The sequence below is a fragment of the Catharus ustulatus genome, chromosome 34 (assembly GCF_009819885.2).
Source record: "Catharus ustulatus isolate bCatUst1 chromosome 34, bCatUst1.pri.v2, whole genome shotgun sequence".
In the NCBI taxonomy this organism is placed as follows: Eukaryota; Metazoa; Chordata; class Aves; order Passeriformes; family Turdidae; genus Catharus; species Catharus ustulatus.
In genome coordinates this window covers 1,053,015-1,080,907 of record NC_046254.1, presented here as the reverse complement: position 1 = coordinate 1,080,907, position 27,893 = coordinate 1,053,015, and the positions used below count along the sequence as shown (strand labels likewise).

The window sequence follows — 27,893 nt, the reverse complement described above, 5'->3', positions numbered from 1 at the left end:
TGGAACCCCCCCGGGGGCTGGGGGGGAGGGGGGGGGAGGGGCAGGGGAGGGGGAGGGGCAGAGCCCCAGCGAGGGGGGGGGAAACAACCCCGGGGGAGCCCTGCGGGGGAGGGGACAGCGGGTTACAGGGGGGGACATGAGGGGCACCAGAGTGTCCCCTCCCCCCCATTGTCCCCTCCCCCCCATTGTCCCCTCCCCCCGTCCCAACCCCCCCCATTGTCCCCTCCCCCTGTGTCCCCTCCCCCCCACTGTCCCCTCCCCTCCCATGTGTCCCCTCCCCACCACTGCCACCCCATTGTCACCTCCCCACTGTCACCTCACCGTCACCCCATTTTCACCTCATTGTCACCCCCATTGTCACCTCACTGTCCTCCCACTGTCACCCCGTTGTCACCTCAATGTCACCCCATTGCCATCCCATTATCCCCTCATTGTCACCTCATTGTCACCTCACTGTCACCCCATTATCACCTTGAATGTCACCTCAGTGTCACCTGTCACCTCATTGTCATCCCATTGTCACCTCGTTGTCACCTGTCACCTCGTTGTCACCTGTCACCCCGTTGTCACCCTCATTGTCACCCCCAATGTCACCCCCACTGTCACCTCACTGTCACCCCATTGTCACCCCATATTTGTCGCAGAACCACCCCCAGTAAATCCTGTGGGATTCCTATGGGAATCCTACAGGGGAATCACCACTGATTCCTATGGGAATCCTATAGGGGAATCTATGGGGTTTCTATGGGATCCTACAGGGGAATCCATGGGGGAATCCCACAGGAATCCTTTGGTAATCTCACAGCTGAATCCTATAGGAATCCTTTGGGAATCCCACAGCTCAATCCCATGAAATCCTATGGGAATCCCATGGGAATCTCACACCTGAATACCATGAAATCCTAAGGGAATCCTATAGGAATCATATGGGAATCCCATGAAATCCTATGAGAATCCTACAGGAATTGCAAAGGAATCCTTTGGGAATCCCACAGCTGAATCCTATGTGAATCCTACTGGAATCCTTTGGGAATCCCACAACTGAATTCCCATGAAATCCTATGGGAATCCTTTGGGAATCCCACAGCTGAATCCCACGAAATCCTATAGGAATCATATGGGAAATCCAAAACTGAATCCTGTGAAATCCTATGGGAATCCTTTGGGAACCCCACAGCTGAATCCTATGGGAATCCTGTGGGAATCCTACAGCTCAATCCCATGAAATCCAATGGGAATCCTATGAAATCCTTTGGGAATCCCACACCTGTATTGCATTAAATCCTATGGGAATCATTTGGGAACCCCACAGCTGAATCCTATATAAATCCCATGAAATCCTATAGGAATCCTATGGCAATCCCACACCTGAATCCTATGGGAATCCTACAGGAATCCTACAGGAATCCCACAGGTAATCCCATGAAATCCTACAGGAATCCTATGGCAATCCCAAAGCTGAATCCCATTAAATCCCAACCCAAACCCCAAACCCCAAACTCCCCAAACCCCAAACCCCGTTCCCGTTCCCATTCCCGTTCCCATTCCCGTTCCTCACCGTTGCCGCTCCCCGCTCCCCGGAAGCCGCGCCCGCCGCGCCCGCGGAAGGTTCCGGAAGGGCGGCCCCGGAAGGGCTCCGTGTGTCCGTCCTGCCTGTCCTGCCTGTCCCTGTGTCCGTCCCCGTGTCCATCCCCGTGTCCATCCCGGTGTCCGTCCCTGTGCCCGGCTCCGGCCGCGCTCCGTCCCTCCTGGTTGTAGCGCCGCACCAGCGCCGCGGCCTCGTCGCGCTGCAGCTCCACGAACTGCACCGAGTCCAGGAACTCGCCCGGCTCCGGCAGCGTGAAGTTGGCTGAGGGGTGGGGATGGGGTTTGGGGTCAGGGGAGACATCCCAAAAAATTCCTGAGATCACCAAGATCCCAGAAATCCCAAAAAAATCCCAAGGATCCCAAAGTTCCCCAAGACCCCAGAAATCCCAAAATCGCAAAACATCCCCAAAGCCCCAATGGGAATGGTCCCAAATTCCTTTGGGGTCCCTGTTCCAAATCCTGAGGAATTGGGATAATGGGATTTGGGGATTTGGGGTCAGTGGAGAGATCCTGAAAATCCCTGAGATCCCCAAGATCCCAGAAATCTCAGAAATCCCAAAAATCCCAAAGTTCCCAGAAATCCCAAAATAGCAAAAAATCTCCAAACCCCCAACTGGGATGGTCCCAAAATCCTTTGGGGTCCCTGTTCCCAATCCTGAGGAATGGGGACAACGGGATTTTGGGATCTGGGGTCAGTGGAGGGATCCCAAAAATCCCAAAGATCCCAGAAATCCCAAATCCTTGGGTGTTGTTGGTCCTACAATGGAGGAACTCCCAATGGGGACGGTCCCAAAATCCTCTGGGGTCCCTGTTCCCAATCCTGAGGAATGGGGATAATGGGATTTGGGGTCCTTGGAGAAATACCAGAAATCCCAAAGATCACAAAGATCCCAGAAATCCCAAAACCACAAAAAATCCCAAAGACCCCAGAAATCCCAAAATCCCAAAAATCCCGAAGTTCTTGTGAGTGGTTGGTCCTACAATGGAGGAACTCCCAACGGGGATGGTCCCAAAATCCTTTGGGGTCCCTGTTCCCAGTCCTGGAAAAATTGGGATAATGGGATTTGGGGTCATTGAAGGGATACCAAAAATCCCAAATATCCCCAAGATCCCAGAAATCCCAAAAGCAAAAAAAATCCCCAAATCCTTGGGAGTTGTTGGTCCTAGAATGGAGGAACTCCCAACTGGGATGGTCCCAAAATCCTTTGGGGTCCCTGTTCCCAATCCTGAGGAAATGGGATAATGGGATGTGGGTATATGGGGTCATTGAAGGGACACCAAAAATCCCAACGATCCCAGAAATCCCAAAAATCCCAAAGATCCCAGAAATCCCAGAATCGCAAAAGTCCCCCAAATCCTTGGGAGTTGTTGATCCTACAACGGAGGAACTCCCAACTGGGATGGTCCCAAAATAATTTGGGGTCCCTGTTCCCAGTCCTAAAATCCTAAAATTTTCACCTAAAATCTCTTTTTTTTTTCATTTTTCCCCAAATCCCCATTTTTTCCCCCGAATCCCATTTTTTTCCAACCAAAACCCCAAAATTCCTGATTTTCCTCCATCCCAACCCTTCAAACCCCCCCAAAACCCCCAAAAATCCACTTTTTTCTCCCATTTTTTCACCTAAAATCCCCATTTTTTCACCCAAAACCCCCATTTTTTCCATTTTCCCAAAATCCCTTGATTTTTCCCCCATTTTCCCCCATTTTTTCCCCATTTCCCTCTGGTTTTTTCCCATTTTTTTCCCATTTTTGCTCCGTTTTCCCCATTTTTCCCCTAAAATCCCCATTTTTTCACCCCAAACCCCCATTTTTTTCCATTTTTCCCAAAACCCCTTGATTTCCCCCCCCAAACCCCCACCCTTCATCTCCAGTCCTTGCTCTCTAAACCCCAAAATCCCCAAAAATCCCCATTTTTAAACCATTTCCTCTCATTTTTTCCCCATTTCTCCCCAATTTTTTTCATTTTTCCCAAATTTCCATTTTTCCCCCCAAATTTCCCATTTTTATCTACCATTATCCCCAAAATTCCTGATTTTCCTCCATCCCAACCCTTCAAACCCCTCCAAAACCCACAAAAACCCCAAAAAAATCCACATTTCTCCCCCATTTTTCCACCTAAAATCCCCATTTTTTTCACCCAAACCCCCCATTTTTTTTCCATTTTCCCAAAATCTCGTGTTTTACCCTCAAAAATCCCAAATTTTCCCCCATTTTTTCCCCATTTCCTCTCATTTTTTCCCCATTTCCCTCTGTTTTTTCCCCATTTTTCCACCATTTTCCCCCATTTTTTCACCCAAAATCCCCATTTTTTTCCAATTTTTCCCCAAACCCCTTGATTTTCCCCAAAAATCCTCATTTTCCCTGTTTTTGACCCTTTCCTCTCATTTCCCCCCATTTCCTCCCGTTTTTCCCCATTTTTCCCCCTAAAATCCCCATTTTTTTCACCTAAAATTCCCACTTTTTCCCCATTTTTGCTCCATTTTCCCCCCATTTTTTCACCTAAAACCTCCATTTTTTCACTTAAAATCCCCATTTTTTCCATTTTCCCAAAACCCCTTGATTTTCCCCCAAAAAATTCCCATTTTTCCCCCATTTTTTAACCATTTCCTCTCATTTTTCCATTTCCCTCTGTTTTTTTTCCCATATATTCCCCATTTTTGCTCCGTTTTCCTCCATTTTTCCCCCTAAAATTCCCATTATTTCACCCAAAATCCCCATTTTCCACCCAAACCCCCATTATTTTTCCCCATTTTCCCCAACTGCCCTTTTTTCCCCCCAACTCCCCACCCTTCATCTCTAGTCCTTATTCTTTAAACCCCCAAAATCCTCAAAAATCCACATTTTTTAACCATTTTTTTACCATTTCCTCTCATTTTCCCCATTTTCCTCCAATTTTTTTCATTTTTTCCCAAAATTCCCATTTTTTCCCCCAAATTTCCCATTTTTTCTACCATTATCCCCAAAATTCCTGATTTTCCTCCATCCCAACCCTTCAAACCCCTCCAAAACCCCCCCAAAAAATCCCGAAAAATGTCCACAGTTCTTGCCCATTTTTCCCCATTTTTTCACCTAAAATTCCCATTTTTTCACCTAAAATCACCATTTCCCCCCCCATTTTCCCAAAATGCCTTGATTTTCCCAAAAAAATCCCCATTTTTTGCCCATTTTTTCCCCATTTCCGCTTTTTCTTCATTTTTTCCACATTTTTGCTCCGTTTTTCCCCATTTTTCCCAAACCCCCATTTTTCCCCCTAAAATCCCCATTTTTTTTTCATTTTATCCCAAATTTCCCATTTTTTCCTACCAGAACCCCCAAAATTCCTGATTTTCCTCCATCCCAACCCTTCAAACCCCTCCAAAAACCTCCCAAAAATCCACATTTATTCCCCATTTTTTCCCCCTAAAATCCCCATTATCTCACCCAAAATCCCCATTTTTTCACCTAAAATCCCCATTTTTTCACCCCAAACCCCCATTTATTTTTTCCCAAAACCCCTTGATTTCCCCCCAAACCCCCCACCCTGCATCTCCAGTCCTTGCTCTCTAAACCCCAAAAATCCCCATTTTTTTACCTAATTTTTGCTCTTTTCCCCATTATCTCACCCCAAATCCCCATTTTCTCCCCTAAAATCCCCATTTATTCACCCAAAATTCTCATTTTTCTCCTAAAATCCCCATTTTTTCACCTAAACCCCCCATTTTTTCACCTAAAATCTCCATTTTTCCCCCAAAAATCCCCATTTTTCCTCCATTTTTCCCCATTTTTTCCCCTAAAATCCCCATTTTTTCCCCCCAAACCCCCATCATTTTTCCCGTTTTTCCCCCCAACCCCACCCTTCATCTCCAGCACGGCGTGCTCGGGCACGTCCTTGCCCTCCTCGTCGGTGCGCTTGCGGGTGCGCGCGCGCAGCTCCGCGTCCGTGGGGCAGATCACCACGGCGCGCCGCCGGAACCCCGCGAACGGCCGCAGCTTCCGCCGCTGCGCCGAGCCGTACACGTTGGTCTGGGGGGAAAAGAAAAAGTTTGGGGTGAAAATGGGAAAAAAATGGGGAAAAAAATTGAATTTTTAGCGATTTTTTTGCAATATTTTAGCAAATTTTTGGCGTTTTTTGAAAATTGAGAATTTACAGAGGAATCTTCTGCCGCTGGGCAGAGCCACAAATGTTGGTCTGGGGGGAGAAATAAAAAAATTTGGGGTGAAAATGGGAAAAATGGGGAAAAAATTGAATTTTTAGCGATTTTTTTACCAATTTTTTGGGGATTTTTTAGCGATTCTTTGGGGTTTTTTTAGCAATTTTTTGGGGATTTCTGAGCTCATTTCCCTGAAATTGGAGGAATCTTCCTGTGCTGGGCTGAGCTGTACACGTTGGTCTGGGAGGAAAAATATAAAAATTTGGGGTGAAAATGGGGAAAAAATGGGGAAAAAATTGAATTTTTAGCGATTTTTTAGCGATTTTTTAGCAATTTTTTAGCGACTTTTTGTGATTTTTTAGCAATTTTTGGGGATTTCTGAGCTCATTTCCCTGAAATTGGAGGAATCTTCCTGTGCTGGGCTGAGCCGTACACGTTGGTCTGGGGGGAAAAAATATAAAAATTTGGGGTGAAAATGGGGAAAAACGGGGAAAAAATTGAATTTTTACCAATTTTTTGGCAATTTTTTTGGATTTTTTAGTGATTTTTTGGGGGATTTTTGAGCTCATTTCACTGAAAATGGAGAATTTGGGAAGGAATCTTCCTGTGCTGGGCTGAGCCATAGACGTTGGTCTGGGGGGAAAAGAAAAAATTTGGGGTGAAAATGGGAAAAAATGGGGAAAAAATTGAATTTTTAGCGATTTTTTGGCGATTTTTTTGGGATTTTTTAGTGATTTTTTGGGGGATTTCTGAGCTCATTTCACTGAGAATGGAGGAATCTTCCTGTGCTGGGCTGAGCCACAAATGTTGGTCTGGGGGGAAAATATAAAAATTTGGGGTAAAAATGGGGAAAAAAAAGAAAAAACGGTGAAAAAATTGAATTTTTAGTGATTTTTTTGCCATTTTTTGGCAAATTTTTTGCGTGTTCTGAAAATTGAAAATTTGGAGAGGAATCTTCTGCCGCTGGGCAGAACTTTACAGGTTGGTCTGGGGGGAAAAATATAAAAATTAGGGTTGAAAACAAGAAAAAACAGGAAAAAACGGGGAGAAAACGGGGAAAAATTGGAGTTTTTAGCGGTTTTTTAGCGATTTTTTTGGGTTTTTTGGGGGGTTTTTGGAGGGAATTTGGGGAGGAATCTTCCTGTATTGGGCAGAGCTGTACATGTTGGTCTGGGGGAAAATATAAAAATTGGGGAAATTTGGGATGAAAATGGGAAAAAACAGAGGAAAATTGGAGTTTTTAGCGATTTTTTAGTGATTTTTTGGGGTTTTTTAGCGATTTTTTGGGGATTTTTGAGCTCATTTCACTGAAAATGGAGGATTTGGGAAGGAATCTTCCTGTGTTGGGCTGAGCTGTATAAGTTGGTCTGGGGAGAAAAATACAAAAATTTGGGGTGAAAATGGGGAAAAATGGGGAAAAACGGGGAAAAAAACGGGAAAAAATTGAATTTTTAGTGATTTTTTAGTGATTTTTTGGGGATTTTTAGCGATTTTTTGGGGATTTCACAGAAAATGGAGGAATCTTCCTGTGTTGGGCTGAGCCATAGACGTTGGTCTGGGGGGAAATAAAAAAATTTGGGGTGAAAATGGGAAAAAACGGGGCAAAAAATGGGAAAAAAATTGAATTTTTAGCGATTTTTTAGCGATTTTTCAGCAATTTTTTGGCGTTTTTGGAAAATTGAGAATTTACAGAAGAATCTTCCTGCGCTGGGCAGAGCTGTACACGTTGGTCTGGGGGGAAAAATGAGAAAAAACGGGGAAAAAATTGAATTTTTAGCGATTTTTTAGCGATTTTTTTTGGTTTTTCTAGTGATATTTTGGGGTTTTTAGCGATTTTTTGGCAATCTTTTGGGGATTTTTGAGCTCATTTCCCTGAAATTGGAGGAATCTTCCTGTGCTGGGCTGAGCTGTACACGTTGGTCTGGGGGGAAAAGAAAAAATTTGGGGTGAAAATGGGGAAAAACAGGGAAAAAACAGGAAAAAATTGAATTTTTAGCAATTTTTTGGGGATTTTTTGGGGATTTTTTTTATGTTTTCTGAAAATTGAAAATTTGGAGAGGAATCTTCCGCCGCTGGGCAGAACTTTACAGGTTGGTCTGGGGGGAAAAAACAAAAATTTGGGATGAAAATGGGAAAAAACGGGAAAAAAACGGGAAAAAAATGGGGGAAAATTGAATTTTTAGCGATTTTTTTGGATTTTTTAGCGATTTTTTAGTGATTTTTTGGGATTTTTGAGCTCATTTCACTGAAAATGGAGATTTGGGGAGGAATCTTCCTGTGCTGGGCAGAGCCACAAATGTTGGTCTGGGGAGAAATACAAAAATTGGGGAAATTTGGGATGAAAATGGGAAAAAATGGGGAAAAATTGGAGTTTTTAGTGATTTTTTTAGTGATTTTTGGGGGATTTTTGAGCTCATTTCCCTGAAAATGGAGAATTTCGGGAGGGATGTTCAAATGATGGGCAGAGACACAAATGTTGGTCTGGGGGAAAAACCAAAAATTGGGGAAATTTGGGATGAAAAAGAGAAAAAATGGGAAAAATTGGAGTTTTTAGCGATTTTTAGCGATTTTTTAGCGATTTTTTAGGGTTTTTTTGGGATTTTCAAGCTCATTTCTCTGAAAATGGAGAATTTGGGGAGGAATGTTCAAATGATGGGCAGAGCCACAAATGTTGGTCTGGGGGGAAATAAAAAAATTTGGGGTGAAAATGAGAAAAAATGGGAAAAAAAATGGGGAAAAAATTGAATTTTTAGTGATTTTTTGGCGATTTTTTGTGATTTTTTAGCGATTTTTTTGGGGATTTTTGAGCTCATTTCACTGAAAATGGAGAATTTGGGGAGGAATCCTCCTGTGCTGGGTAGAGCCACAAACCTTGGTCTGTGGGGAAAATGAAAAAATGTTGGGATGAAAACAGGGAAAAATGGGAAAAAAACGGTGAAAAAATTGAATTTTTAGCGATTTTTTCATGACTTTTTGGTGATTTTTTGGGGATTTTTCAGCCAATTTCCTTAAAAATGGAGATTTGGGGAGGAATCTTCAATTGATGGGTAGAGACACAAATGTTGGTCTGGGGAGAAATAAAAAAATTTGGGGTGAAAATGAGAAAAAACGGGGAAAAATTTGAATTTTTAGTGATTTTTTGGTGATTTTTAGCGATTTTTTAGCAATTTTTGAGCGATTTTTTGTGATTTTTTAGCGATTTTTTTGGGATTTCTGAGCGCATTTCCCTGAAAATGGAGGAATCTTCCTGCACTGGGCAGAGCCACAAATGTTGGTCTGGGGGGAAAATATAAAAATTTGGGGTAAAAATGGGAAAAAACAAGAAAAAACGGTGAAAAAATTGAATTTTTAGCGATTTTTTGGCGATTTTTTTGCGTGTTCTGAAAATTGAAAATTTGGAGAGGAATCTTCTGCCGCTGGGCAGAACTTTACAGGTTGGTCTGAGGGGAAAAACCAAAAATTTGGGATGAAAATGGGAAAAAACGGGAAAAAAACGGGGGAAAAAATTGAATTTTTAGCGATTTTTTGTGATTTTTTAGTGATTTTTTGGGGGATTTTTGAGCTCATTTCACTGAAAATGGAGAATTTACAGAGGAGTCTTATGCCACTGGGCTGAGCCATACACATTGGTCTGGGGGGAAAAAATATAAAAATTTGGGGTGAAAATGGGGAAAAATGGCAAAAAACGGGAAAAAAAAATGAATTTTTAGTGATTTTTTAGCGATTTTTTGGGGTTTTTTTGGGATTTTTTGGGGTTTTTTGGAGGGAATTTAGGGAGAAATCTTCCTGTGCTGGGCTGAGCTGTACATGTTGGTCTGGGGGGAAAATATAAAAATTTGGGGTGAAAATGGGGAAAAACAGGAAAAAAAAGGGGGAAAAAACCGGAGTTTTTAGTGATTTTTTAGTGATTTTTTTTGGGGTTTTTAGCGATTTTTTTGGGATTTCACTGAAAATGGAAGAATCTTCCTGTGTTGGGCTGAGCCATAGACGTTGGTCTGGGGGGAAATAAAAAAATTTGGGGTGAAAATGGGGAAAAACGGGAAAAAACGGGGGAAAAAACGGTAAAAAATTGAATTTTTAGTGATTTTTTAGTGATTTTTTATGGCGAATTTTTAGCCATTTTTTGGGGGGATTTTTGAGCTCATTTCACTGAAAATGGAGAATTTGGGGAGGAATCTTCCTGTGCTGGGCAGAGCCACAAACCTTGGTCTGGGAGGAAAATATAAAAATTTGGGGTGAAAATGAGGAAAAAATGGGGAAAAAATTGAATTTTTAGCGATTTTTTAGCGATTTTTTAGCGATTTTTTGGGATTTTTTAGCGATTTTTGGGGATTTTTGAGCTCATTTCCCTGAAAATGGAGAATTTACAGAGGAATCTTCCTGTGCTGGGCAGAGCAGGTCTGGGGGAAAATATAAAAATTTGGGATAAAAATGAGAAAAAACAGGGGAAAAAGTTGGAAAATCAGAGTTTTTCGCGATTTTTTGGCGAGTTTTAGCGATTTTTTGGGGGTTTTTTAGCGATTTTTTGGGGATTTTTGAGCCTGGTTCCCTGAAATTTGAGACTTGAGGAGGAGCAGAGCCAGAAACACTGGTCTGGGGAGAAATGAGACAAAAACTGAGAAAATTTGGGATAAAAAAGGGAAAAAAACGGGGAAAAATTGGATTTTTTAGCAATTTTTTAACGATTGTTTGGCGTTTTCTGAACATTGAGAACTTAAAGAAGACTCTTCCTGTGCTGGGCTGAGCTGTACATGCTGGTCTGGGAGGAAAATATAAAAATTTGGGATGAAAATGGGGAAAAACGGGGAAAAAATTGAATTTTTAGCAATTTTTAAATGATTTTTTGGGATATTTTAGCAATTTTTTGGAGATTTTTCAGCTCATTTCACTGAAAATGGAGGAATCTTCCTGACCTGGGCAGAGCCACAAATGTTGGTCTGGGGGGAAAAAACCAAAAATTTGGGGTGAAAATGGGGAAAAACGGGAAAAAATGGGGGAAAAATTGTCTTTTTTAGCGATTTTTTGGGATTTTTTAGTAATTTTTTGGGGATTTTTTGAGGTCATTTCCCTGAAAATGGAAGAATCTTCCTGTGCTGGGCTGAGCCGTAGACATTGGTCTGGGGAAATGAGACACAAATTTGGGGTGAAAACAGGGAAAAACGGGAAAAAAAGGGGAAAAAATTGAATTTTTAGCGATTTTTTGGGACTTTTTAGCGATTTTTTAGTGATTTTTTGGGATTTTTGAGCTCATTTCCCTGAAAATGGAGAATTTACAGAGGAATCTTACGCCGCTGGGCTGAGCTGTACACATTGGTCTGGGGAGAAAAATACAAAAATTTGGGGTGAAAACGGGGAAAAACGGGAAAAAACGGGAAAAAAAAACGGGGAAAAAATCGAATTTTTAGCGATTTTTTAGCGATTTTTAAGCGACTTTTTGGTGTTTTCTGAAAATTGAAAATTTGGAGAGGAATCTTCCGCCGCTGGGCAGAGCAGGTCTGGGGGGAAAATATAAAAATTTGGGTTGAAAACAAGAAAAAACAGGAAAAAACAGGGAGAAAACGGGGAAAAAATTGGAGTTTTTAGCGGTTTTTTAGCGATTTTTTGGGGGGTTTTTGGAGGGAATTTGGGGAGGAATCTTCCTGTGCTGGGCAGAGCTGTACATGTTGGTCTGGGGGAAAAAACAAAAATTTGGGGTGAAAATGGGGAAAAACGGGAAAAAAACGGGGAAAAACTGAATTTTTAGCGATTTTTTAGTGATTTTTTAGCGATTTTTTTGGGATTTTTGAGCTCATTTCACTGAAAATGGAGAATTTGGGGAGGAATGTTCAAATGCTGGGCAGAGACACAAACGTTGGTCTGGGGGAAATACAAAAATTGGGGAAATTTGGGATGAAAAAGAGAAAAAATGGGAAAAATTGGAGTTTTTAGCGATTTTTAGCGATTTTTTAGGGTTTTTTTGGGATTTTCAAGCTCATTTCTCTGAAAATGGAGAATTTGGGGAGGAATGTTCAAATGATGGGCAGAGCCACAAATGTTGGTCTGGGGGGAAATAAAAAAATTTGGGGTGAAAATGAGAAAAAATGGGAAAAAAATGGGGAAAAAATTGAATTTTTAGCGATTTTTTTGGATTTTTTAGTAATTTTTTGGGGATTTTTTGAGGTCATTTCCCTGAAAATGGAAGAATCTTCCTGTGCTGGGCTGAGCTGTACACGTTGGTCTGGGGGGAAATAAAAAAATTTGGGGTGAAAATGGGGAAAAAATGGGGAAAAAATTGAATTTTTAGCGATTTTTTAGCAATTTTTTAGCAATTTTTGGGGATTTTTAAGCTCATTTCCCTGAAAATGGAGAATTTGGGGAGGAATCTTCCTGTGTTGGGCTGAGCCATAGACGTTGGTCTGGGGCGAAATAAAACAATTTGGGGTGAAAATGGGGAAAAATGGGACAAAAACGGGGAAAAAAACAGGGAAAAACCTGAATTTTTAGCGATTCTTTTGGGTTATTTTAGCGATTTTTTTGTGATTTTTTAGCGATTTTTTGGGGATTTTTGAGCTCATTTCCCTGAAACTGGGGGAATCTTCCCATGCTGGGCAGAGACACAAATGTTGGTCTGGGGGAAAACACAAAAATTGGGGAAATTTGAGACAAAACCAAGAAACAATGGGAAAAAACGGGGAAAAATGCAGTTTTTAGTGATTTTTTAGTGATTTTTTGGCGATTTTTTTGCATTTTCTGAAAATTGAGAATTTACAGAAGAATCTTCCTGTGCTGGGCTGAGTCGTGCACGTTGGTCTGGGGGGAAAAACCAAAAATATGGGATGAAAGTGAGAAAAAAATGGGGAAAAAATTGAATTTTTAGCGATTTTTTAGCAATTTTTTAGCGATTTTTTTTGATTTTTTAGTGATTTTTGGGGATTTTTGAGCTCATTTCACTGAAAATAGAGAATTTACAGAGGAATCTTCCTGTGCTGGGCTGAGTTGTACACGTTGGTCTGGGGGGAAATACAAAAATTTGGGGTGAAAATGAGAAAAAACGGGAAAAAATTTGAATTTTTAGCAATTTTTAAATGATTTTTTGGGATATTTTGGCGGTTTTTCTTGGGATTTTTGAGCCTGTTTTCTGAAAATTGGGAATTTACAGAAGAATCTTCCTGCACTGGGCTGAGCTGTGCACGTTGTTCTGGGGGAATGAGACAGAAATTTGGGGTGAAAACGGGGGAAAAACGGGAAAAAAATGGGAAAAAAAAAGAATTTTTAGCGATTTTTTAGTGATTTTTTTGGGATTTTTTGGGGGGATTTTTGAGCTCATTTCATTGAAAATGGAGAATTTGGGGAGGAATCTTCCTGGGCTGGGCAGAGCTGTACACATTGGTCTGGGGGAAAATAAAAAAATTTGGGGTGAAAACGGGGAAAACCGGAAAAAATGGGGAAAAAATTGAATTTATAGTGATTTTTTAGAGATTTTTTTGGGATTTTTTGGGCATTTCTGAGCTCATTTCCCTGAGAATGGAGGAATCTTCCTGTGCTGGGCAGAGCCACAAACGTTGGTCTGGGGGAAAAACCAAAAATTGGGGAAATTTGGGATGAAAATGGAAAAAAATGGGAAAATTTGGAGTTTTTAGCGATTTTTTTAGCGATTTTTTGAGGATTTTTGACACCAGGGAGGGGACAGTGACACCAGGGGGGTGACAGTGACACCAGGGAGGTGACAGTGACACCAGGATGCACTGTCCCCATGTCCCCAGTGTCCCCTGGTCCAGGATGGGCACAGTGACCCCAGGGAGGTGGCACTGTCCCCATGTCCCCAGTGTCACCTGGTCCAGGATGATTACAGTGACCCCAGGGAGGTGGCACTGTCCCCATGTCCCCCAAGTGTCACCTGGTCCAGGATGGTTACAGTGATGGCTACAATGACCCCAGGGAGGTGGCACTGTCCCCAATGTCCCCAGTGTCCCCATGTCCCCAGTGTCACCTGGTCCAGGATGGTTACAGTGATGGTTACAGTGACCCCAGGGAGGTGGCACTGTCCCCATGTCCCCAGGGAGGTGGCACTGTCCCCAATGTCACCTGGTCCAGGATGTAGTTGCGGCGTTTCCTGGCTGCGATCTGGATCAGGCGGTTCAGGCACTGCGTGGCCTGCTGGATCAGCACGTCCCAACGGCCGGCGTAGTTCCGCTGCCTCTTCAGCCCCATCACCTGGGGACAGGTGACAGCAGTGTCACACCCCTGTCACACCCCTGTGTCACACCCCAGTGTCACCCTGTGTCCCCCCTGCTGGATCAGCACGTCCCAACGGCCGGCGTAGTTCCGCTGCCTCTTCAGCCCCATCACCTGGGGACAGGTGACAGCAGTGTCACACCTGTCACACACCCTGTGTCACACCTGTCACACCCCTGTGTCACACCCCAGTGTCACCCTGTGTCCCCCCTGCTGGATCAGCACATCCCAACGGCCGGCGTAGTTCCGCTGCCTCTTCAGCCCCATCACCTGGGGACAGGTGACACCAGTGTCACACACCTGTCACACACCTGAGACACCTCTGTCACCTGTGACACCCCTGTCACACCCTGTGTCACCCCAGTGTCACCCTGTGTCCCCCCTGCTGGATCAGCACGTCCCAACGGCCGGCGTAGTTCCGCTGCCTCTTCAGCCCCATCACCTGGGGACAGGTGACAATGGCATTGTCACACCCCTGTGACACACCTGAGACACCTGTGTCACCCTGTGTCACACCCCAGTGTCACCCTGTGTCCCCCCTGTTGGATCAACACATCCCAATGGCCGGCGTAGTTCCGCTGTCTCTTCAGTCCCATCACCTGGGGACAGGTGACATTGGCATTGTCACACACCTGTCACACCCTGTGACACCTGTCACACCCCTGTCACACCCCTGTGTCACACCCCAGTGTCACCCTGTGTCCCCCCTGTTGGATCAACACGTCCCAATGGCCGGCGTAGTTCCGCTGCCTCTTCAGCCCCATCACCTGGGGACAGGTGACAATGGCACTGTCACACCTGTCACACACCCTGTGTCACACCTGTCACACACCTGTCACACCGTGTGTCACCCCAGTGTCACCCTGTGTCCCCCCTGCTGGATCAGCACGTCCCAACGTCCTGCACAGTTCCTCTGCCTCTTCAGTCCCATCACCTGGGGACAGGTGACAGCAGTGTCACCTGGGGCTGTCACACACCTGTGACACACCTGAGACACCTGTGTCACCCTGTGTCACACCCCAGTGTCACCCTGTGTCCCCCCTGTTGGATCAGCACATCCCAACGTCCTGCACAGTTCCTCTGTCTCCTCAGCCCCATCACCTGGGGACAGGTGACAATGGCATTGTCACACCTGTCACACACCCTGTATCACCTGTCACACACCTGTCACACCCTGTGTCACCTCAGTGTCCCCAGTGTCACCTCAGTGTCCCCAGTGTCACTGCAGGATCAGCACATCCCCACTGTCCCCTGAGCCCCATCACCTGGGGACAGGTGACACTGACATTGTCACACCCAGGTGACACGTCACACCCCCTGAACCTGTCCTGTGTCATCAGAGCCACCAGGGCCACCTCAATGTCCCCATTGTCCCCATACCCTCATTTTGTCCATGATGCCATTTGTCCCCAAGATGTCCCCATACCCTCATCTTGTCCATGATGGCATTTGTCCCCAAGATGTCCCCATACCCTCATCTTGTCCATGATGGCATTTGTCCCCAAGATGTCCCCATACCCTCATCTTATCCATGATGGCATTTGTCCCCAAGATGTCCCCATACCCTCATCTTGTCCATGATGGCATTTGTCCCCAAGATGTCCCCGTACCCTCATCTTGTCCATGATGGCATTTGTCCCCAGGATGTCCCCGTACCCTCATCTTGTCCATGATGGCATTTGTCCCCAAGATGTCCCCATACCCTCATCTTGTCCATGATGGCATTTGTCCCCAGGATGTCCCCATACCCTCATCTTGTCCATGATGGCATTTGTCCCCAGGATGTCCCCATACCCTCATCTTGTCCATGATGGCATTTGTCCCCAGGATGTTGTATTTCTTGTCGGGGTTGGCCGCCGCGTGTTTCACCGCCCACGTCGTCTTCCCCGCCGCCGGCAGCCCCACCATCATCAGGATCTGGGGACAATGGGGACAGGGACGTGTCAGTGTCACCTCAGTGTCACCTCAGTGTCCCTGTGACCCATCCCAACAGCCCCACCATCATCAGGATCTGGGGACAATGGGCACAGGGACATGCCAATGTCACCTCAGTGTCACCTCAGTGCCACCTCAGTGTCCCTGTGACCCCCCTGGCAGCCCCACCATCATCAGGATCTGGTGACAACGGGGACAGGGACATCCCAATGTCACCTCAGTGTCACCTCAGTGTCCCACCCTGGTAGCCCCAGTATCACCAGGATCTGGGTGACAATAGGGACAGGGACATCCCTTGGGGTCACCTCAGGTTGGGGACACTGCCAGGGCCACCTCAGTGTCCCTGTGACTCCACCCTGAGGTGCCACCATCATCAGGATCTGGGTGACAACGGGGACAGGACATCCCAATGTCACCTCGGGGTGGGGACACTGCCAGGGCCACCCCAGTGTCCCTGTGACCCAGCCCAGCAGTGCCACCATCATCAGGATCTGGTGACAACGGGGACAGGGACATCTCAATGTCACCTCAGGTTGGGGACACTGCCAGGGCCACCCCAGTGTCCCCTCAGAGCCACCCCAGTGTCCCTGTGACCCAGCCCAGCCTCTGGGGACATCGGGGGGGTGACAGGGACATCCTGGGGTCACCTCAGGGCTGGGACACCCCCAGGGCCACGTCCCCACGACGTCCCCATGATGTCCCCAATGTCCCCATGTCCCAGCTCACACTCAGCCTTGCTCTTTGGTCCCTGTGTCCCTCTGAGCCTCTGTCCCCAATGTCCCCAAGGTGTCCTCATGATGTCCCCCTGGTGTTCCCAATGTCCCCATGTCTCACCTCACACTCAGCCTTCCTCTTCGGTCCCTGTGTCCCCCTCTCTCTGTGTCCCCAACGTCCCCAAGGTGTCCCCATGTCCCACCTCACACTCAGCCTTGCTCTGCGGTCCCCATGTCCCCAATGTCCCCAATGTCCCCATGTCCCACCTCGCACTCAGCCTTGCTCCGCGGTCCCCATGTCCCTCTGTGTCTGTGTCCCCAATGTCCCAATGTCCCCATGTCCCCATGTCCCACCTCACAGTCAGCCTTGCTCCGTGGTCCCCGTGTCCCTCTCTCTCTGTGTCCCCAATGTCCCCAAGTGTCCCCAATGTCCCCATGTCCCCAGTGTCCCCAAAGTCCCCAATGTCTCCAAGGTCCCACCTCACACCCAGCCTTGCTCTGCAGTCCCCGTGTCCCTCTCTCCCTGTGTCCCCAATGTCCCCATGTCCCCATGTCCCTATGATGTCCCCATGTCCCACCTCACACTCAGCCTTGCTCCGCGGTCCCCGTGTCCCTCTCTCCCGGTGTCCCCAATGTCCCCAGTGTCCCCATGTCCCACCTCGCACTCGGCCTTGCTCCGCGGTCCCCGTGTCCCTCTCTCTCTGTGTCCCCAATGTCCCCAGTGTCCCCAATGTCCCAATGTCCCCATGATGTCCCACCTCGCACTCGGCCTTGCTGTGCGGTCCCCGTGTCCCTCTCTCCCGGTGTCCCGGTGGCAGTGTCCCCAATGTCCCCAGTGTCCCCAATGTCCCCATGATGTCCCACCTCGCACTCGGCCTTGCTGTGCGGTCCCCGTGTCCCTCTCTCCCGGTGTCCCGGTGGCAGTGTCCCCAATGTCCCCAATGTCCCCATGATGTCCCCATGATGTCCCACCTCGCACTCGGCCTTGCTCCGCGGTCCCCGTGTCCCTCTCTCCCTGTGTCCCCAATGTCCCCAATGTCCCCATGATGTCCCCATGTCCCACCTCGCACTCGGCCTTGCTCTGCGGTCCCCGTGTCCCTCTCTCCCTGTGTCCCCAATGTCCCCATGATGTCCCACCTCGCACTCGGCCTTGCTCCTTGGTCCCCGTGTCCCTCTCTCCCTGTGTCCCCATGTCCCTATGATGTCCCCATGTCCCACCTCGCACTCGGCCTTGCTCCTTGGTCCCCGTGTCCCTCTCTCCCTGTGTCCCCATGTCCCTATGATGTCCCCATGTCCCACCTCGCACTCGGCCTTGCTCCTTGGTCCCCGTGTCCCTCTCTCCCGGTGTCCCGGTGGCAGCTGCTGGATGAAGCAGTACCCCGGTGGCAGTGTCCCCAATGTCCCCAGTGTCCCCATGATGTCCCCATGTCCCACCTCACACTCGGCCTTGCTCCTTGGTCCCCGTGTCCCTCTCTGTGTCCCCAATGTCCCCATGTCCCACCTCGCACTCGGCCTTGCTCCGCGGTCCCCGTGTCCCTCTCTCCCGGTGTGCCGGTGGCAGCTGCTGGATGAAGCAGTAGCCCGGTGGCAGTGTCCCCATGTCCCCAGTGTCCCCAATGTCCCCATGATGTCCCACCTCGCACTCAGCCTTGCTCCTTGGTCCCCGTGTCCCTCTCTCCCGGTGTGCCGGTGGCAGCTGCTGGATGAAGCAGTAGCCCGGTGGCAGTGTCCCCATGTCCCCAGTGTCCCCAATGTCCCCATGATGTCCCACCTCGCACTCGGCCTTGCTCCTTGGTCCCCGTGTCCCTCTCTCCCGGTGTCCCGGTGGCAGTGTCCCCAATGTCCCCATGTCCCCATGTCCCCATGTCCCACCTCGCACTCAGCCTTGCTCCGTGGTCCCCGTGTCCCTCTCTCCCGGTGTGCCGGTGGCAGCTGCTGGATGAAGCAGTAGCCCGGTGGCAGTGTCCCCGGTGTCCCCAGGGGCGCTCTCTGGCCGAAGTTGAACTCCACGGCGCAGTTCTTGAGCAGCACGTGCGGGAAGAGCGCGCGGCCGCGCAGGGCGGAGCGGGGCACGCGGAACGCCGGGCCCTGCCAGCGGCCGTTCTTCAGGAACGACAGCTCCACGCTGTCCCCCGCCTCGAAATCCTGGGGACAGGGAAAGGGGGAGAGTGAGGAGATGGGGAAAAACCAAAGGGGAATGGGGGAAACGCTGGGAAATGGGGCTGTCCCCACCTATCCCCAGGTGTGTCCCCAGCTGTCCCCCCAGTTATCTCAGGTTTATCTCAGCTGTGTCCCCAGCTGTCCCAGGTGTGTCTCCAGCTGTCCCCACTGTCCCCCCAGCTGTCCCAGCTGTCCCCCCAGGTATCTCAGGTTTATCTCAGTTGTGTCCCCAGCTGTCCCCAGTGTCCCCAGCTGTCCCCCCAGGTATCTCAGCTGTGTCCCCAGCTGTCCCCAGCTGTCCCCCCAGTTATCTCAGGTTTATCTCAGGTGTGTCCCCAGCTGTCCCAGGTGTGTCTCCAGCTGTCCCCAGTGTCCCCAGCTGTCCCCCCAGGTATCTCAGGTGTCCCCCCAGCTGCCCCCAAGTGTCCCCAATGTCCCCCAGGTGTCCCCTGACCGCCAGGCAGGCGATGACGTCGCTCTCCCCGAAGGTCTCTCAGGTGTGTCCCCAGGTGTCCCCAGTGTCCCCCCAGCTGTCCCCAATGTCCCCCCAGTGTCCCCAGTGTCCCCCCTGACCGCCAGGCAGGCGATGACGTCGCTCTCCCCGAAGGTCTCTCCGTAGCTCTGGAATTTCCCCTCGGTTGATTTGCGCCCGGTGCCGCCGTAGCCGTACGAGAACGGCTCCTCCCCTGGGGAATCACAAAATATTCCAAAATATTCCCAAAAATTCCAAAATATTCCCAAAGGGGGGAAATGGGAATGTGGGGAAGGGATGGGAGTGACAAAAAAATCCAAAAATTCCCTAAAATCCCAAAAAATCCAAAATATTCCCAAAGCGGGGGAAATGGGAATTTGTGAAAGGGATGGGAATGATAAAATTCTTAAAAATTCCAAAAAATAAAAAAATTTCCCAAAAATCTCAAAAATTCCCAAAGGGAAAAAAATGGGAATTTGGGAAAGGGATGGGAATGGTAAAAATCCCAAAAATCAAAAAAAAAAAATCCCAAAAATTCCAAAAATTCAAAAAAATTCCCAAAATTTCCAAAAATTCCCAAAAATCTCAAAGGGAAGAAAATGGGAATGGCAAAAATTCCCAAAAATTCCCAAAAATTCTCAAAGGGAAAAAAAAATGGGAATGTGGGGAAGGGATGGGAGGGACAAATTCCCAAAAATTCCCCAAAAATTCCCTTTACAGACACAAAATTCCCTTCAGGGATCCCAAAATTCCAGGGTAGGGGAGACACTGGGGACATTTCGTGACGTTGGGGACATTGGTGACACAGGTGCCATTTGGGGACACAGGTGACATTTGGTGGCATTTAGGGACACAGGTGACACAGGTGCCATTGTGACACTGATGACACAGGTGACACTGGTGACACAGTGACACAGGTGACATTAGCTGACACACAGGTGACACACAGGTGACACAGGTGACACAGTGACACAGGTGACACAGGTGACATTGATGACACAGGTGACACAGGTGACACACAGGTCACACAGGTGACACAGGTGACACACAGGTGACACAGGTGACACAGGTGACACAGGTGCCATTGTGACACTGATGACACAGCTGACACTGATAACACAGGTGACACTGATGACACAGGTGACACACAGGTGACACACAGCTGACACAGTGACACAGGTGCCATTAGGTGACACAGGTGACACAGGTGACACACAGGTGACACGGTGGCACTGACCCAGCTGGGTGCTGCAGCAGTCCAGGCTCCAGCCCACACGAACCACGTGCGGGTCGGGCTCCGACGGCGGCAGGTGCTGAACGGGGAGAGCCTCGGTCACCTGGGGACAGCAATGGGGACATGGGGACACCAATGGGGACATTGGGGACATTGACAGTGCTGAACGGGGAGAGCCTCAGTGACCTGGGGACATTGGGGACATTAATGGGGACATGGGGACATTAACAGTGCTGCACGGGGAGAGCCTCGGTCACCTGGGGACATGGGGACATTGGGGACATCATTGGGGACATGGGGACAGCAATGGGGACATTAACAGTGCTGCACGGGGAGAGCCTCGGTGACCTGGGGACAGCAATGGGGACACTGGGGGGATTGGGGGAATTTGGGGACACTGGGAGGACAGGGGACATTTGGCACATTGGGGACACCAGGGACATTGGGGACATCATTGGGGACATTGGGGGGATTGAGGACAGTGGGGACATCAGGGTGACAGGGCCACAGGGAGCTGGCATGGTCACCAGGAACTGGCACCAAAAAGTGGCATTGTCACCTGTACTGTCACAGCTCTGTCACTGTCACAGCACTGTCACTGTCACAGCACTGTCAATGTCACAGCACTGTCACAGCCCTGTCACTGTCACAGCTCTGTCACAGCCCTGTCACTGTCACTGCCCTGTCACTGTCACAGCTCTGTCACTGTCACAGCTCTGTCACTGTCACAGCCCTGTCACTGTCACTGTCACAGCCCTGTCACTGTCACAGCCCTGTCACTGTCACTGTCACAGCCCTGTCACTGTCACTGCCCTGTCACTGTCACAGCCCTGTCACTGTCACTGTCACAGCTCTGTCACTGTCACAGCTCTGTCACTGTCACAGCCCTGTCACTGTCACAGCCCTGTCACTGCCCTGTCACAGCCCTGTCACTGTCACTGCCCTGTCACTGTCACAGCTCTGTCACTGTCACAGCTCTGTCACAGCCCTGTCACTGTCACAGCCCTGTCACTGTCACAGCACTGTCACTGTCACTGTCACCAGCTCAGCCATCCCTGTCAAGAGTCCATAGCTGGCCCTGGCCCTTGACCATGGGATGTGTCCCTGTGCCCGTGTCCCTGTCCCCTGATGTCCCCATGTCCCTGTCCCCACGTCCCCTGCTGTCCCCATGTCCCCTGATGTCCCCTGGTGTCCCCATCTCCCCTGGTGTCCCCATACCTTGATCTTGAAGCAGACCCGTCCCCTGTGGCCCCATGGGTGGCCCTGTCCCCATGTCCCCTGCTGTCCCCATGTCCCCATACCTTGATCTCGAAGCAGACCCGTCCCCGGGTGGCCCCGTGGGTGGCCCTGTCCCCATGTCCCTGGTGTCCCCATGTCCCCATGTCCCCATACCTTCACCTCGAAGCAGACCCGTCCCCGGGTGGCCCCGTGGGTGGCCCTGTCCCCATGTCCCCAATCCCTGTCCCCATGTCCCCTGGTGTCCCCATGTCCCATACCTTGATCTCGAAGCAGACCCGTCCCCGGGTGGCCCCGTGGGTGGCCCTGTCCCCATGTCCCTGGTGTCCCCATGTCCCCATGTCCCCATACCTTCACCTCGAAGCAGACCCGTCCCCGGGTGGCCCCGTGGGTGGCCCTGGCCCCATGTCCCCAATCCCTGTCCCCATGTCCCCATGTCCCCATGTCCCCATGTCCCCATACCTTGATCTCGAAGCAGACCCGTCCCCGGGTGGCCCCGTGGGTGGCCCTGTCCCCATGTCCCCTGCTGTCCCCATGTCCCCATACCTTGATCTCGAAGCAGACCCGTCCCCGTGTGGCCCCGTGGGTGGCCCGTGCCCCTGACCACAGGTAGGCGAAGCCCTCGATGGTCAGGGGGTGCCCGCTGTACCTGTCCCGCGCCACCTTGAAGTGCAGGTCACAGTTATCTGTGGGGACATCAGGGGGTGGCACCGCGCTACCACCAGGGTGCCATCGGGGGTGGCACTGAGGGGAGGGGTGGGCACTGGGGGAAGGGGCACTGGGGTTGGTGGCACTGGGGATGGTGGCACTGGAGTTGGTGGCATTGGCAGGTAGTACGCAGGTGGCACTGAGGATGGTGGCATTCAGGTGGCACAGGGAGGGTGGCACTTGGGTTGGTGGCACCGAGGCTGGTGGCACTGGGGTTGGTGGCACTGGGGTTGGTGGCACTGGGGTTGGTGGCACTCAGGTGGCACTGGGGGGGGGTGGCACTGGGCAGGGGACACTGGGCAGAGTGGCACTCACGTGGCATCGGGGTTGGTGGCACACTGGGGGGGTGGCAATGGGGTTGGTGGCACTCAGGTGGTACTGGGGGGTGGCACTGGGGGGTGGCACTGGGGGGTGGCGGCAATCAGGTGGCACTGGGGGGGTGGCACTGGGGTTGATGGCACTGTAGCACTGCTGGCACTGGGGTTGCTGGCACTCAGGTGGCACTGGGGTTGGTGACATCAGGTTGGTGGCACTCAGGTGGCACTGGGGTTGGTGGCACTCAGGTGGCACTGGGGTTGGTGGCACTGGGGATGGTGGCTTTCAGGTGGTCCTGGGGTTGGTGGCATTGGGGGTGACACCAGGTTGGTGACAGGGCCAGGTGACACTGGGGTTGGTGGCACCAGGTCAGTGGCACTCAGGTGACACCAGGTTGGTGACAGGGCAGGTGACACTGGGGTTGGTGGCACTGGGGTTGGTGGCACCAGGTCAGTGGCACTCAGGTGACACCAGGTCGGTGACAGGGCAGGTGACACTGGGGTTGGTGGCACTCAGGCTGGTGACAGGGCAGGTGACACTCACAGGTGTCCACGGTCACCAGGGAATCGTCGAACTCCTCCTCCTCATCCTCAGCCGGAGGCTCCGGGGAGCGAGGCCTGGAACGGGGACACGTCAGGGGACAGGGAGGGGACACGACAGGGACAGGGACATGTGAGGGGACAGGGTGAGGACAGAGGATGGGACAGGGTGGGGAGGGGGTTATTTGGGGGGAGGGATTAATTTAGAGTGGCAATTTGGGGGTGGGTGTTAATTAGGGGGTGGGGGTTAATTAGGGAGGGGTTACTTTGGGGAGGGGATTAATTGGGGAGGGGGTTTCTTTGGGGTGGTAATTTGGGGCTGGGGGTTAATTGGGGGGTGGGGGTTAATTAGGAGGGTGGTTAATTTGGGGAGGGGTTTAATTGGGATGGTAATTTGGGGGTGGGGGTTAATTAGGGGAGGGGTTAATTTGAGGGAAGTGATTTTGGGGAAGGGTTAATTTGGGGGTGGGGGTTAATTAGGGTGGGGTTAATTTGAGGAGGGGTTATTTGGAGTGGTAATTAGGGTGGGGTTGTTAATTGGGGTGGGGTTGTTAATTAGGGTGGGGTTGTTAATTAGGGTGGGGTTGTTAATTAGGGGAGGGGTTGTTATATTAGGGGAGGGGTTGTTAATTAGTGTGGGGTTGTTAATTGGGGGGGGTCTCCCCTCACCTCTTCTCCGGGCGCTGCTCGTGGCCGCCCCTCCCCCGCTGCTCCTCCAGCGGCCGCTTCCGGCCCGGGGGGGGCGGGGCCGGCTCGGGACCCCCCCCAAACACGGGGGGAGGGGCGGGGAAAGGGGGGGCGGGGTAATGGGGGGGAGGGGCGGGGTAATTGGGGGGCGGGGAGGTGTAATTAGGGGGAGGGGTGTGGTAATTGGGGGGAGGGGCGGCATAATTAGGGGGAGGGGCGCTGTAATTGGGGGGAGGGGTGCTGTAGTTTGGGGGCGGGGCGTTATAATTTGGGGGCGGGGCATTGAAATTTGGGGGCGGGGCGTTGTAATTAGGGGGAGGGGCGTTATAATTTGGGTGGGGGGCGCTGTAATTGGGGGGAGGGGCGCTGTAATTGGGGTGGGGGGCGTAGCCCGGGGGGGGGAGGCCGTAGGGGGGGGTGGGGAAGGTGGGGGGAGGGGCCACGGGGTAATTTGGGGGGGGGGGCGGGGGGAGGGGCGAGCTCGTCCGGCCTCGAGTCTGGGGGCTTCAGATCTGTGGGGAGGGGGAGGGGACACGGCTGGGAGACCCCTCCCCAAATAGAGCTGGGACCCCCTGAGACCCCTCCCCAAATAAACCCAGAGACCCCCCTAGAGACCCCAAAAAAGCCCCCAGAGACCCCCAAGCACAACCCCAGATGCTCCAAACACACCCAGAGACCCCAAACAAAACCACAGACCCCCCCAAAAATGCCCCCAGGCCCTCAAACACACCCAGAGACCCCCAAATGCAACCCCAGAGACCCCAAGAACTCCCCTCAGACCCCCCAAACACACCCAGAGACCCCCAAAAATGCCCCTTAGAGACCCCAAACACAACCTGAGACCCCCAAAATGTTCCCAGATCCCCCCCAAACACACCCAGCGATCCCCACAGGCCTCCAAATGCAACCCCAGCCCCCCAAACACAGCCAGAGACCCCCTCAAACACACCCAGAGACCCTCAAATATATCCAGGAACCCCCAAAACACACCCAGAGACCCCAAAAATTCCCCTCAGACCCCCCAAACACAACCAGAGACCCCAAAAATGCTCCCTAGAGACCCTCAAACACACCCAGAGACCCCAAACAGAACCAGAACCCCCCCCAAAAATGACCCCCACACCCCCTAAACACATCCAGAGACCCAAAAAATACCCCCTAGAGACCCCCAGGCACACCCAGAGACCCCCAAATGTAACCCCAGAGACCCCAAAAATGCCCCCTAGAGACCCCAAGGCACAACCAGAGACCCCAAAAATTCCCCTCAAACACACCCAGAGACCCCAAAAATACATCCAGGAACCCCCCAAACACACCCAGAGATCCCCAAAAACGCCCCCAGGCCCCCCAAACACACCCAGAGACCCCAAAGAGAACCAGAGACCCCCCCAAAAATTACCCCCCCAGCCCCCAAACACACACAGAGACCCCAAAAATTCCCCCCAAACACACCTAGAGACCCCCCAAGCACACTCAGAGACCCCAAAAATTCCTCCCCAAACACATCCAGAGACCCCAAAAATGCCCCCAGAGTCCCCAAACACAACCTGAGACCCCAAAAATACCCTCAGACCCCCACAAATACACCCAGAGATCCCCCCCAAACACACTCAGAGACCCCCAAAAATTCCCCTCAGACCCCCCCCAAACACAACCAGAGACCCCCAAACACAACCAGAGACCCCAAAAATGCCCCTTAGAAACCCCCCAGGCACAACCAGAGACCCCAAAAATGCCCCCACACCCCCTAAACACACCCAGAGACCCCCAAAAATTCCTCCCAGACCCCCAAAACTGCCCCCAGATCCCCCCAAACCCCACCTGGGGGCAGCCTGGGGGGCTCCTGCTCCAGGGCTCTCCTCTCATAGCCCGGCTCAGCCTCGGCCTCCTGCCCTTTGTAGGCTTGGTAGCCCTGGGGCTCGTGGCCTTGGTGACCCTGGTGGTCCTGGTAGCCACCCTGGGGGTCCTGGTAGCCACCCTGAGGGTCCTGGTAGCCACCCTGGGGGTTGTTGTAGCCACCCTGGGGGTTGTTGTAGCCCCCCTGGTGGTCCTGGTAGCCCCCCTGAGGCTCGTGGCTGTGGTTGTCGAGGCCATCTGGAAAAGGGGGTGAGAAAAGGGGGGATGGAGTCAGGGAAAAGCAGCAGAATTTGGGGATGGACCCCCCCAAAAATCACACATGGGGGTGCCAGGACCCTCAGGGATGCAGGAATGGGGGTCCCATTCCCTTAGGGTCTAAGTTTTGGGGGTCCCAGATGTCCTCAGAACTGGGGCGGGGGGATCTCAGTACCCTCAGAACTGGGAGTTTTGGGGGTCCCATTCCCTCAGAACAGAGGGGTCCCATTCCGTCAGGGCTGGGGGTTTTGGGGGTCCCTGAGTCCCTCAGAACCTGGGGGGGTCTCAGTCCCCTCAGAACTGGGGGTCTTGGGGGTCCCATTCCCTCAGGGCCGGGGGTTTGGGGGTTCCAGTCCCCTCAGAACCGGGAGGGCTCCAAGATCCCCTGAGAACCGAGGGGGTCCCATTCCCTCAGAACTGGGGATTTTGGGGGTCCCATTCCCTCAGGGCCAGGGGTTTTGGGAGTCCCTGAGCCCCTCAGGACCAGGGGGTCCCATTCCCTCAGAACAGAGAGTTTTAGGGATCCCATTCCCTCAGAATCGAGGGGTCCCATTCCCTCAGAATCAGGGGTTTTTGGGGGTCCCATTCCCTCAGAGCCAGGGGGTCCCATTCCCTCAGGGCCGGGGGTTTGGGGGTCCCATTCCCTCAGAACAGAGAGTTTTGGGGGTGCCATTCCCTCAGAACTCGGGATTTTGGGGGTTCCATTCCCTCAGAACCAGGGGGTCCCAGTCCCTCAGAACCGGGGGGTCCCATTCCCTCAGGGCCGGTGGTTTGGGGGTCCCTGAGCCCCTCGGAACAGAGAGTTTTGGGGGTCCCATTTCCTCATAACCCGGGGGGTCTCAGTCCCCTCAGGGCCCCCTGAGCCCCACAGCCCCTCAGAACCGGGGGTTTGGGGGTCCCATTCCCTCAGGGCCCCCTGAGCCCCTCAGAACCGGGAGGGCTCCAAGATCCCCTGAGAACAGAGGAGGTCCCAGAGCCCCCTCAGGCCGAGGGTTTTGGGGGTCCCAGAGCCCCCTCAGGCCGCGGGTTTTGGGAGTCCCAGAGCCCCCTCAGGCCGAGGGTTCACGACCAGCCGGCCCCCTCAGAGCCAGCCCTGCCCCTGAGCAAAGCCTCGCTCCAAGCCCCTCACGGAGAGCCCAGCAAACCTCCCGCCCACCCCTCACACCGCCAGCCCCTCTCCCGCTCACATCGGCCCTCAGCGCCGTCCCGCCGAGCTCCTTCGCCGTCCAGCGCCGCTTGCAGCCGCTCGGTCAGCTCGGACTTGAGCCCGCGGGTGTCCAGGCCGCGCCGGCCCAGCTCGTCCCGCAGCTCCGGCACCCGCAGCCGCCTCGCCTCCATGGCCGCCCCTCACGGGGCCCGATCAAAATGGCCGCCACCTCTCCCCCTTCCCCGGCCCGGCCCGCGCCGCGCCGTAACGCGCGCTGCTATTGGCCGTCCGCGCCGCGTGACGATGTAACGCCACTTTCTATTGGTCGGCGCTCTCCCGCCTCCTCCGGCTTCCCACCCGGGCCCCCGGGTTCGTCGCGGATTTTTCTAAAGCGAGTGCTGATTGGGTGGAAAGGCGGGATGAGGTTGTAACGCAGCCTGTGATTGGTTAAAGCTGCCACTGTGGGCGGGAGGTGGGAAGGGGCGGAACGCACTACCATTGGATAAAATTGCTATCCGTCAACAAGTAGGCGTGTCCTTAGGGCCGAATCGCTCTTTTGATTGGTTGTTTTGGGGAATGTGGGCGTGACCACGCCCACGACGGTAGCTGCGCGTGTGGGCGCCTTTGTTGCCTGGCAACAGGAGCCGCGCACTGATTGGCTGGTTGCCGGAAACCGCTGTGTTCCCATTGGCTGAAATGTTGTG

General features: G+C 51.5%; 1 protein-coding gene across 1 annotated transcript; it reads right to left on the bottom strand.

The window, feature by feature from the left end:
• Positions 1 to 44: 44 nt before the first annotated feature.
• Positions 45 to 27,387, bottom strand: HNRNPUL1 (heterogeneous nuclear ribonucleoprotein U like 1; the record flags this gene model as incomplete). The annotated part of the gene is made up of 14 exons (XM_033083874.1): positions 27,230 to 27,387; positions 25,752 to 26,024; positions 24,337 to 24,442; positions 23,913 to 24,149; positions 23,248 to 23,321; positions 22,228 to 22,367; positions 20,449 to 20,548; positions 19,313 to 19,425; positions 18,452 to 18,724; positions 15,726 to 15,848; positions 13,782 to 13,910; positions 5,421 to 5,589; positions 1,559 to 1,849; positions 45 to 100 (listed from the first exon to the last, which is right to left on the bottom strand). Coding segments are annotated over exons 1-14 (2,235 nt in total), but the record flags the coding sequence as incomplete, so codon positions are not given.
• Between the last annotated feature and the right edge of the window lie 506 nt (positions 27,388 to 27,893).